At 37.0% G+C, this 12630-nt stretch overlaps 3 protein-coding genes across 4 annotated transcripts; 2 read left to right on the plus strand and 1 right to left on the minus strand.

Annotated features, from left to right (window-relative positions):
* LOC104717774 (putative transferase At4g12130, mitochondrial) lies at positions 1756-3789 on the minus strand. The gene is made up of 6 exons (XM_010435404.2): positions 3259-3789; positions 2875-3101; positions 2688-2786; positions 2436-2594; positions 2087-2348; positions 1756-2000 (listed from the first exon to the last, which is right to left on the minus strand). Exons 1-5 carry the CDS (start codon positions 3711-3713, stop codon positions 2131-2133), a joined length of 1158 nt encoding a protein of 385 aa, XP_010433706.1. The 5' UTR covers positions 3714-3789; the 3' UTR covers positions 1756-2000; positions 2087-2130.
* LOC104748496 (putative two-component response regulator ARR20) lies at positions 6290-8924 on the plus strand. Its single transcript, XM_010470131.2, has 6 exons — positions 6290-6296; positions 6649-6873; positions 7414-7566; positions 7672-8034; positions 8129-8217; positions 8340-8924. Exons 1-6 carry the CDS (start codon positions 6290-6292, stop codon positions 8922-8924), a joined length of 1422 nt encoding a protein of 473 aa, XP_010468433.2.
* LOC104717785 (serine/threonine-protein phosphatase 6 regulatory ankyrin repeat subunit B-like) lies at positions 10784-12528 on the plus strand. Of its 2 annotated transcripts, XM_010435422.1 has the most exons (3): positions 10784-11108; positions 11466-12149; positions 12249-12528. In XM_010435422.1, the coding sequence occupies exons 1-3, from the start codon at positions 10796-10798 to the stop codon at positions 12509-12511; spliced, it is 1260 nt and encodes a 419-aa protein (XP_010433724.1). In that variant the 5' UTR covers positions 10784-10795; the 3' UTR covers positions 12512-12528. The 2 variants fall into 2 exon arrangements, with proteins under 2 accessions (XP_010433724.1, XP_010433716.1); XM_010435414.1 differs by having other exon boundaries at positions 11466-12528.

The following is a 12630-nucleotide window of genomic DNA, read 5'->3' on the forward strand; positions in this document are numbered from 1 at the left end:
CAACCCCCTCTCGTTCCTTTGGATTTTGACCTGTCCCTATCACTAGCATTTCGATCTCTACTAACAGATCTGCCTCTCACACGAAATCTTTCTGCAGTGCTTTTACACTCTTTGTAAACAGAACCGAAGTCCAACTCTTTGGATAGTACAGCACAAATCACATATTCAAGTGTAAGGCTTGTTCTACCATATGTTAGCACATCTCTAAGGTTATCAAATCGCTTTGGTAAAGAAACCAACAAACGTATAGCTTGGTCTTCATCAGATATAGAAACCTCAGCATTACTTAGATCATCAACTAACCTCTCAAACTCATCAATGTTTTCCTCAACAGACAAGCTTTCGTTCATCCTAAAACTATACAGCTTATATCGTAGGTAAGTCCTGGTAGTCGAAGATGTAGTAATATAGAGTTTGTCTAGAACTTGAATCATACCAGCAGCTGAGTCCTCCTTCATAATTTTCTTTCGCAGGTCCTGGTCTTTTATGCTCTGAATAATCATGCTCCTTGCCTTTCTCTTCTTATCTTCTAGATCTACTAGACTCGAAGCTACAAAAAGGCTCTTACCTTCATCTGTTCCAGCAGATTTGTTTCCATCTTCCTCAATCTTTAAAGCTTCCATCAAATCAAGAATCTCAAAATGAGCAAGGATCCTTGTCTTCCATAAAATGTAATCACCTCTCCCATCAAACTTTTCTACTTCAATCCTTGTTCTTGACCTCTCTCTAAACCTGTTTTTATACCCTCTATAACTTCCACCTAGCTCCATCTCTTTGGACAGTGCAGCATCAATGACTTCCTCTAACGTTATGCTTGTTCTATCATACGTAAACATATCTCTAACCTCATCAAACTGCTCTGGCAAAGATATCAACAAAAATATAGCTTGGTCTTCATCAGACATTTCTACTTTAGCATTACGTAGTTCATCAATCAACCTCTGAAACTCATCAACGTTGTCCATAACAGACTTGGTTTCATTCATCCTAAAGCTATGCAACTTCTGTCTCAAGTAATACCTTCTTGCTAAAGAACTAGTCATGTAGTATTTGTCAAGAGCCTTTAACATACCAGAAGCTGTTTCTTGCTTCATAATCTTTCGCAAAGCCTTATCTCCAACGCTGAGGATGATCATGCTCCTTGCCTTTCTGTTCTTCTCTTCAAGACCTGGACTCAAATTCGCAGAAAGCTTCTCATCTTCAGCTATTTTAACATACTTGTTTCCATCCTCTTCCTCAATCTTTAATGCTTCCTTCAATCCATGAATACCAAGATGAGCAAGGATTCTAATCTTCCATATAGTGTAGTAACCTCTGCTATTAAGCTTTTGTTCTTCGAACATCTCAAAAGACATGTTGATAAGAGTCTTTTCTTAGTTTCTGTCTCACAGAGTCAATTCGTCGAACACCTTGTGTGCACAGAGAACTCGAAAACCCTAAGAGATTTTTCCAATGCTTCTCTCATGAGCTAAAAAAGCTAAAACGTACACAGGTCTCTTATATACGGAGAATTTAACGGCGTTACAAGGAAACAAACGGAAAAGAGTACGGCGGATTCCGTATCAGCCAGAGCCGTCTCTGCTGGAAAACTAACGACGACTCTGTCGAATAGACAAAACCGTTAACCAAAGCTTAACCGGAATTGAACCAAGCTTATTTGAACAAAATCATACCATAAATCAGAACCAAAGTTGAAATTTTGATTTAATTCAGCTATTTAGAAGTTTATCAGTTACCAAATTTTATCTACAAAAAAAAAAAACTCAATAACTTGAAATTTGATTAAGAGGACACAAACAAAACTTGTAGTAATTAGTACAAAATTATCCGGCGGCTAAAACTCGCCGGAAAGTTTCAACCTTTATTAAGTTAACACAGTGGAAAACAATGAAAGCTACGAACTTGATGCCGCCATAACAATAAACAAAGACACCTTCCCCATCAAGAATACCTCGTCGGAAAGTATTCAACTTTATTTGTTTTAAACTGCAAAAAATAATCTAACAAAAGAAACAAACTTACATTTACTCAGAAGGATCATTCAATTCTTCAACTTTATCAAGTAAAATCACAAAAAAAAATGTACCTTTTAAGTAGTTACCACTACGCTGCAGCAACTCCTGATTGATTCTATTGGAACCACTCAGTCGGCCACCATGTTGGTCTGATTGCCTCGACCTTCACGTCCTCTGAGTCCTTTACTGTTAATTCAGCTGATGGTTTAAAGGCTTCTTCTACCCTCATTACACCCATTCCCCGGCTACCCAAAGCTGTTGATACCGTTCCCATTTTCTTGCCGGTTCCTGACTCAACTACTTCAGCTCCAGCTGCTATTTTCTGGTTTAACTCTGCAGATTTAAACGGAGTTAAGAACGAAACTTGGTTTCTTGATCATAAGATGCAAGAAAATTCGATGGAACTAACTTCAGTTTTACCTTTTCCATTGCTATCAATGAATCGTAATGGGATTAACCGTTTGCGGATGACACCACGGTGATGAGTACGAGCTATAAGCTCTTGACCAACATAGCAGCCTTTGTCAAAACTTATCGCATTAAGACCAACAAAATTATATTCAAGCGGTATTGCTTCTCCTGTAAAAAACCGCAAAGAAAACATATTCTAAATACACAGAGAAGAAGAATAAAGATCAGTGAGTTTAAAAAAAGATAACAAACAGATCATACCTTTGGGGATTTCAGCTGATCCTTCAGCAACTCCATGCTCTAATCTCCACAAAAGGTAATTGCTTTCATCAGTTTCTTTATCTGCCTCAACTAAAGGCGCTGTAAGAACAAACAAAAAGAGTTGGTGAACATATTGGAAGAAGCTTAAGAACTAAAAAAGCTTCTATTCTGATTTAAGAAAACTCACGAGTTGCATCAGAAGGAAAGATGCTTCTGTAACCAAGACACACCAACCTCGGATCCTTATACCATTGCCATCCATACTTATTACCACTAGCTGTAGACTCACCAGCTCGATCAACACCACCTCCCCAACCAACAGATGAAGATCCAGAAAGACCCGTACCGTAACGCTGCCAACATGAAAATTCCTCTGCAACGTTTTCAATATCCACTTTGGACCTCAACCTATATCTATCAACAACATTCAGCAACACACAAATCAGAACTAACATTAACAAGAAAGTGAATCTTTCTCCTAAGCATTCAATAAACCCAAATTTTCAAGGACATCGCTAAAAATGGGATCCAAAATGACCTAATTTTTCAAATTTCTCCATAAAAAGCTTACTTTTTGAGTGTTTCAAGCAGTTCATCAAGGACATCAACATCAACATCAGCAAACAACTCAACGGACCCATCACGACCCGAATCAGACCCGGGTCCTGAGCCAGTCCGATCAAGCTTCTCCTCGGGTCTCGAAGGGCTATACAAGAAAAAATCGTACAGAAACCTTCCTTGAGGAGTTAGCAGCGCAGCGTACATCGGCGGAGTCGTAACGGAAGCAATGTTCGGCGTAGGAACCGCCGAGTTTTTCTCGCCGGACGAATCACCGAACCTCCGTACATCGTTGGTTAACAAACCCTGAAGAAACTTAACCGTATCCGGTCCGCTAAACCGGACAACGGAACGTGATTTAAGACGAGATGCCATCGGACCGGCATCTTCTAGACCGCTGTGTAGATTCCGGCGATAAATCGCGGTGGATTTCGTGATTTCACGGCGGAAAATGAATCGGAACATCATATTTTGTGAAACGGCTCCGTTAGTTTTGTTCTTCGTGTATCTTGGTGTCTCTGTGGTTAGTTCTGTTAAACCATTGTCGTAGAAGGAAGCTTTGGAACAAAGCCACGTGATCGAACACGTGTCTGTGGAAACGGTCTTTGGTTTTTGACACGTGTAACAAAAGTAGGGGAGTTGTGCGGTTGTCTAGGAAGTAAAAATGGATAATAATATATGGACCTTCAAATCTGGCCTATTTGAAGTATATAAAGCCCACGCAAGTAACCCAAAATAGTTTTGTACATTTTATTTAAAAAAACTTTTTTCATCAAGTGCAACGAATGTTTAAGAATTTTGGGAGTTAAATTAATTTAGTCTGATATAAAGCTAACTTACTGAAGTGAGTACCGCAATGCTAACCACGTTGCCACACATCCTGCATAGCTTCTGTTGCGGTTTTCTATTGACGCTTATGCAAATCGTAGTGTGTGAAACAATGGCTAGGCTAAAGTACACATTTTAAAATTCGGAAAAACACACATTTACGTATTACTTGAACCAGAGACCAACTCCATTACAATTACTAAATTATATAACAGTTGTAATAGTATTATGTGGAATACAAACGATTTCGTTTTTTGGTTAATGGTTACTATTTTCTATTCCAATTCTAAGACATTTTCTGTCTAAATCTATTTATATAAATGTTTTTTTCATTTTATTCGTTTGAACATTGTTTGGACTTTGAGAATGAAAAGCCATATATGTTTTCGAAATAAAAATATTTAAAAAGGGAAAAAAAATCTCAAAGATAGATTATTAATATGGGACAATAACCTCTAATTCTTTATAAGAAAGATGGAAATAACACAAACTTCCACTAGAGATCGTGGTGAAGAAAGAATATATTTTTGGCAAAAGTCCAGAGATCGTGGTTCGAGTGGCTATTGAGACAATATCATATAATATGTTCTAGTTTTGTGAGTCTGAAGGATGTACGGATTTCGCCTCAAAACTAAGAAAAGATAACCAAAAATATGAATTCTACAAGATGCGGCAAAACTCATCGGTCGTTGTCACGGCGGTTTTTATTAAAATTGTTTTAAAACGATAATTTTATTTAAAAAATGATTTATTTGTTTTATTAATTAGTATATGGATTAATAGAATATAAGTAGCTTATTATAGTGAAAATTAGTCTATCTTATAAAGCACAAGCACCATATGTGACACATTATCAAATACCATTTCTTTTTAAATAAATAAAATATTATATTTTCAAAACTTAAAAAAAAAATCAAATACACGTACGCTTCTAAAATTTATAAATCACATTAAAAACATTATGTGTAATTTTAATTCTTCAATTTGTCCATCCTATATTACTTCTTTTTTTTTTTGTAGTTCTTAGATATTAGCTATGATTTTCAGATTTAATAAATGATTAATTTATCACACTTTAACTATAAATAAACTATTTGCATGCTACTAATTGTATCAAATTATCAATTTGTCAGTTTCCAACACTTTTTCTAATTGGTTAAAATAAATAAAAACTAAACCAGATTTACTAAAATTTTGATTAGTAAAAAATAATTTATTAAATTTCCAAAGACTTAACATTATAGTTTCACTGCTTTCTGAAAACCTTGTTTTGAATCTCATCAGCCCACTTCTCAACCTGTATGTATATTTTCGCACTTTCTTGTTTCTCAAGAAACCTTCTGGTTATCCTTGTCTTTCATAATTCGGTCTGCGGCTCATCACATCAGGGCTCGATATCGGTCCATCATCATCAGGGGGCTCGTGAGTGACTAAGCCAATCAAGCAAACTAATGGGCCAGGCTCAAGTACTGGTTTAAATGGCTGGACGTAAAAACACGAAAGTCGAAACAGAGTTAAAGAAGAAGAAGAAGAAGAAGAAGAAAAAATATTTATGTTTGTTGACGAGATCGATGTTATACAATAAACCTAGAGAGTATGCAACAACAATCGTATCAAATCAGATCCCTTGCAAAGAAGAAACCAATGTCCAATGTCTCTGTATCAATATAGAGAGAAGCCAAAAACAACATTCAATCGTTTTGTAGTGACCAGATCTAGCAGACCCTGAAGTTTTAAGTAACCTTTTCAGGTCATAAAGCAGAGAAACAAAGACTAAAATATCTTCAAGATTCCTCATATATACTCTACTATGAATTCCAAGAAACATGAGCTTCCATTAACCTTAAACAGCTCGTTACTAACTCTGTCTTCTAAGTTCTAACAGGGGATAAACAACTTACCAGACAAGATCCGACTACTGTATTCTGTTTGCAGATAAAGCTCACAAGAATATGGTCAGTTGGTCGCCCCTCTGAAACACACAACCATGAAACTTATTTATTCTTCTTAATTATGCGAAAGTTTCTCCAAAACAAAAGAGTGAAACATTTGATTTACAGTAAACAAGATTGGAGCTTTGTTTCAAACATAAAGATCGAGCTCAAGTTGTTCAAAGTGTGCTCTTCCCAAGTCCAGAGTTGTTGAGTTTCTCATGACATGCTACCACATAAAGAAACAATGCATATATCGGCCACGATCTTGCCTCTCCCTTAGCAATGTATTGTAAGTCGCTGCAGCATCTCTGTAATAACCCATAGACAAATATTCCAAAACCAACGGCAGCATCTCTGTAACCAATACTCTCTCTTGTTTCTTTAATTTTTGTTTTTTAGTACGATAGTTTTTGTTAGACACTTTTTTGCGGTTGTTTTTTAATTAAAAAAAAATATGGATAATTATTATAAGAAAAAAGGAAGCCTATAAGCTAATAATTAATAGCAGTATATATACTTTCCAATACTCAACTTTTGATACGACATAGTTTTCCGCAGCTCCTAAAAACTCTCTCTCTTTCTCATCCTTCTTCAATTCAATCTCTTCCTTTTTCCTTGCAATTCAAGCATCCATAGTTAAGATTTGTTATCTTTAATGTCGAACATACTCGATGAGAACTCTCACCACTTGCGAAAAGAAGTATCAGCTTGTGATGATGAAACTGAATTCCCTATCATCAACGAAGACGAATTAGACGAAGACGAAGAGTTCGCGACGACGAGTATTAGGATTCTTTTGGTCGATACAGATTCTAATTCTCTACTCCTCATGAAGACTCTCATGGCACAGTACTACTCGTCTCAAGGTACGTATCTAGTTTAGATTGAACTAGGGTTTCTTATTATGTTTCTTTGACGAATTAGGGTTGGAGTTAGGGTTTTTAATCCAAAATAAAAAATTACTTGAACATAGAAAATCTGAATCTTAAGTGAAAATAATTCAAACTTAAACTAGGATTTTTTTCAATCGATCAAAACAAATATCATACTTAAACATTGTACCTTAATTAGCTCTCTAAGCTTTAATATGAACCAAAAAAAAAAAAGAACAAGACGCCATAAATTAAAAGTATGTTTTCCACTAAGAAGAGTTGAGGATACCAATGCTATAAATCCGTCGAAGCTAAATATGCCCAAGTGAATCAGGTCACAAAAAGGTCTTTTATCTTAATTTCATACATATATACATTAATTTTTTATTCATGATAGGTATGTAAATTCCTCCTTAAGTTGCGGTAAACTAATTAGTAAAAACAAAAGATTGCGGTAGATTTTAGCATTTATTCACTTTTATGAATAGAAGAAAAAAAATTAACAATATAGCCGTCTTTAATTTCGTGTTGCAGTAACGATATATGAGAACGGAGAAGAGGCCATGGATTTCTTGATGAAGAGTAAGCATGAGATCGATCTCGTAATTTGGAATTTCAATATGCCTGATATCAGTGGACTCGACGCTCTCAATACCATTGGTAAACAGATGGATTTACCCGTAGTAAGTAAGTATATACAACTATACCATTATTTATTTTCTCGATAATATTATAACGTAGTAATTGGAAAATCATTTCTAATCTTTCTATATGTGAATTATTTGTGTCAAGTCATGTCTCACGAACAGGATAAAGAAACGGTGATGAAATCGATCAAGAACGGCGCGTGTGACTTTCTTGTGAAGCCGATGAGCAAAGAGGTCGTTGCAGTTCTATGGCAACATGTTTTTCGCAAGAGGATGATGTCAAAATCTGGTTTAGATCAACCGGGTGAATTAGATACGGTTGAGTCAGATTCGTACGAATTCGACGATTTAAAGGAAGACGACATCTATCGTAGCAACGGAGAAGGCTCAAGAAACACTTCCGATCAAAAAGAAGACAAGTCTACGTCCAAGAAACCGCGGATGTCGTGGACTGCTGAACTTCACCAGAAGTTTGAAGCAGCTGTCGAAAAAATCAGCAGGGTTGGGAGTAAGTAATCACACACTACATAATCTTTGCATATCCATAAAAAAACTTATTGATTACAATATAAAGATATGGTCTTACCTTTTGCATTTGGCAGCGCCTTATCCGAAAGAGATTCTCAAATGCATGCAAGAAGAAATGAATGTCCAGGGGCTCACTAGAAACAACGTAGCCAGTCATCTTCAGGTAATCAGAATCATCTTTATTAATTAATTCCACTTATGTTGTTTTTTTTTTTACTGGTTTCTTCGGAGACAAGAAACCATGCATTAATTAGGGCTGATAATTTACAACTATTGCGATGGCAGAAGTATCGTCACAGTTCCAACAAAAAGACATGCAGTCCTCAAGAGACAGGCCAAGAAGATTTTGACTGGCCTAACGCTGGGCAAGATCCCCCTCTCACAGCTTCTAATCCACTCCTAAGCTCAAACGTCAATCTCCAAACTACACCACCGTTTTGTATGGCCGATCAAGGTGCGCCTAGAACGTCACATTTCATGAACGATCAAGCCGCGGTGAACGCCCCATATGCATACCCGCCGAAGAACAACTTTATCATGGCAAACCATGTGACGACTTACATTCCGCAACCACCACAATTCCATCATCCTCTAAATTTACCCTCCATGCTACCCAAGCAAGAACTTGGACACGTGTCGTCGTCAGCCATAGATAATTCAGATCTGCTCATCTATAAGTCAACTTTACCTTTCGGTTACGGCGAGTGTTTCCCACATGCAGGATTCAACAACAACAACAACAATCCTGATCCTTTCCCACCTTCAGGATTCAACAACATGAACAACAACAACAATCGTGAACCTTTCCCACCTCCAGGATTCAACAACAATTTCGAATCAGATTGGTCGAAACTGAATTCTCATGTCTAAGGTGATCGATCATAGCATTTTCATTAATTTTATTTTTGGTCTCATACGTAGAGGATCTTTTATTATATTCCACAAAAGCGAATAGCAATACCTCGTTGCGATTTGCGTTTGGATCATAAGCAGTACTTTTTTTTTTCTTTTTTACTTTGGTCGAACCTATAAGTTAGTAGTGAATGATCTATATATATTATTTATTTGATGATTGGGCAATCTCAATAGCAACATTACTAAGCAAAATAGTTATTTTATACTGTCAACGCAAACACCATAAGCAGAAGTAAAGCATACACTGATACACGTATATGTTTGCGTTTGACGTACGTTTGCTTATATAATTAGCATATAAGTTTTGTTTGAAGTGATTAAGATTTTGAATTTACTTTTTTTTTAATTCATAATTAAATGCAAACGAACGAGGTCAAATTAGGCTCATTTATTTTATTTGCAGTAGGGGATTGGATTATAAAGTAATAGATCGAGTCATATCCATACTTAATTATGTAATTTCAAAAGAAAACCTTTCTTATTGATCAATCACTTTCTGAATTCCTCTAGTATTTATCTTCTATTGGCTTATCATATCACTATATCAGATTGTTAGGATACAAACAATGTCCCACATCTGAAGATTAGAAAATAAGTTTCTAATATATAAGCCAAGACCAACTCTAATTAGTATGAGGCCTTTTGGGAAAGAGCCCAATAAGAAATCCGTGAGGGCTTTGCCATCTGGGCCCAAAGCGGACAATATCATACTAATAGGGCCTAGGTCGAAAAGTGGACCTAGGGGAGTGGGTGTGGGCTCTGTGTTTGGTGTGGGGGATACCAACTCTAATTAGTATGAGGCCTTTTGGGAAAGAGCCCAATAAGAAATCCGTGAGGGCTTTGCCATCTGGGCCCAAAGCGGACAATATCATACTAATAGGGCCTAGGTCGAAAAGTGGACCTAGGGGAGTGGGTGTGGGCTCTGTGTTTGGTGTGGGGGATACCAACTCTAATTAGTATGAGGCCTTTTGGGAAAGAGCCCAATAAGAAATCCGTGAGGGCTTTGCCATCTGGGCCCAAAGCGGACAATATCATACTAATAGGGCCTAGGTCGAAAAGTGGACCTAGGGGAGTGGGTGTGGGCTCTGTGTTTGGTGTGGGGGATACCAACTCTAATTAGTACGAGGCCTTTTGGGAAGGAGCCCAATAAAAAATCTGTGAAGGCTTTGTCATGTGAACGCAAAGCGGACAATATCATACTAATATGGGAGTTGGCTTGGACTTGGAAAGCCCAACACAGATCATGTACCTTAAACTCATGGGTCAATTCATATCATTTACCTTGTTCGCCGATGATAATCCATATATTAAACAAGTAATCTAAGCTTTTCAATTCACATTTCTCAAATGGATCCAGGATTGATCAGCGGTGCGCAAATCGGAAGCATAGATTATTTGTATAAACAACGGATCCATCTGCTAAAGAAGGTGTGAAGAGAATTTTTGAAAAAAGTCATCACATATCCAGATATAATATCAAAAAATGTTTATAAGATAACCTTTTAAAAATTTGTAAAATGTTTGGATTATTTTATTTGCCACAAAGTACAAGTGAGGAGGTTGGATTGTAAAATCTTTGGATAGAGTCATTTTTCAAGCGAAGACTTTTTTTTAAACAAAAGATGTGTCATTTTCTGAGTTCTTTTAGTGTCTATATACCATTGGTTTAGCCAAGCAAACATCAAATGCTTACCTTAAACTAATGATGGGTTGTCAAGTTCACATGATATAATAATGATGGGTCAAGTACTCAAGTTCAACGATCCAAAGATAAAACAAGTAACGTAATTTTTAGATTGAGTAGAAACATAATACACACTTATCAAATGAATCCAAGATTGATCACTGCCGCTCAAATCGGAAGCATAGATGACTTGTATACCCTAATTCACGAGGATCCGTACGTTCTTGAAGCCATTGATGTCGTACCATTCATCAACACTCCTCTTCATGTAGCTTCTGCTTATGGGAACCTTGCGTTTGCTATGGAGATGATGAATCTTAAGCCCTCATTTGCTAGAAAACTTAACACATATGGGTTGAGTCCGTTGCACCTTGCTATAGAGAAAGGCCAAACTCGGTTAACTCTCGGTTTACTCAAACTGGATCCGGACCTAGTTTGTCTTCGAGGAAATGAAGGTATATACTCAAACTCTTCCATTTTATTTCGTAATCTTCGGTAGGAAATCTAATGTATTTTTGGTGTATACACCTCTTTTTTTTCCCTTACATTAAGAAGTTCTTTTGTGATTCCACCATAGTTTAAGTATCGACCACATGACCAATCTAAGATTATTGTTTCGTATGTTCTAATTTGCGGAGTTTTCTTTTCTAGTAGGCCAAAAACCTTATGTGTTTGATCCGGTTAGTAACCCAATGGACTAAATTAATAAAATCTCTCTCTAGAGATAATTAAACACGTATGTGGTTGTTTTGTTGTTTGATTGTTTTCCATTTGGTGTGCGTGTGAGCGGTTATGTTATAATTTGATAACAGGTACGACGCCATTTCATATGTTAGTAAGAAGAGGAGAAATTGACCTTATGACAGAGTTCCTTTTAGCTTGTCCCGGTTGCGTTAGAGATGTGAATGTGAACGGTGAGACGGCTCTACACATTGCTGTTTTGAACGATAGATACGAAGAGCTTGAAGTACTTGTTGGATGGGTGCAAAGACTGCGTCATATGGATGCTAAATCACTAGAGACGCAAGTGTTGAACAGACGTGATGGAAACGGTAACACGGCCTTGCACATAGCAACATATCAAAAGAACATCAAGGCAATAAAACTTTTGCTAGGCTCTCCAGCGGTTAACCGAAACATCCATAACCGGATTGGTTTAACCGCTCTAGATATCTTGCAAAACCAGAGACATAATAATAATAGGACTAGAGAAATCCAAGAAACTATTCGTAAGTCAGGAGGCAAAAGCGCAAACTCTCTACCAAAGTCCAAGAAAGTGTCAGAAATATTGAGATCACCGATTAGTTTCAAGGAGCATTTGTTCACACACGCAGCTCGATACAGGAATCAAATATCAGATGCATCACGTAGTGCTCTTCTAGTGATAGCCGCGCTGATAATAACAACTACTTATATGATAGCTCTTCAACCACCAGGTGGTGTTTACCAAAGCAATGCTGAGGAAGGTAGTAGTACTAAAAGTAACAAGAGTGTTGGTACGGTTGTGATGAACGAGAGTTATTTCTATGTGCTAAGGGTTGTGAATAGCATGGCTTTCGAAGGAGCGTTTTTAATGGTGTTTTACTTTTTACCAGCTGGAGAAGAATACATATGGGCGTTTATATGGATAATGGTGCCTCTCCATGTCTCTTACTTAGTCTCAATGGCTGTGATATCACCAGATAAAATGTGGTATTTACCTATCAGTGTAGGTTGGGTTATGATCGTTGTTGTTGTTAACATGGTTGTGTATTTCTTGCGGTGGAAGCTGTCGTCTAAGAAAGAAAAACCTGAATTGATCAGAAGCGAATTGATTCTTGAAGGCTTGACAACTCTAGATCAAGCTAAAGGAGTGTAGTCAATGTGAGTCGTGAGTTGTGTATGTTTGGTTATGTTATGTGGGATCCTATGTTATGTAGTGGCTTACTTTTCATATTTAATACAAACTTTGATGGTTGTTCTGTAATTTTCGTCATA

Source organism: Camelina sativa, chromosome 2 (assembly GCF_000633955.1).
Source record: "Camelina sativa cultivar DH55 chromosome 2, Cs, whole genome shotgun sequence".
Lineage (NCBI taxonomy): Eukaryota > Viridiplantae > Streptophyta > Magnoliopsida > Brassicales > Brassicaceae > Camelina > Camelina sativa.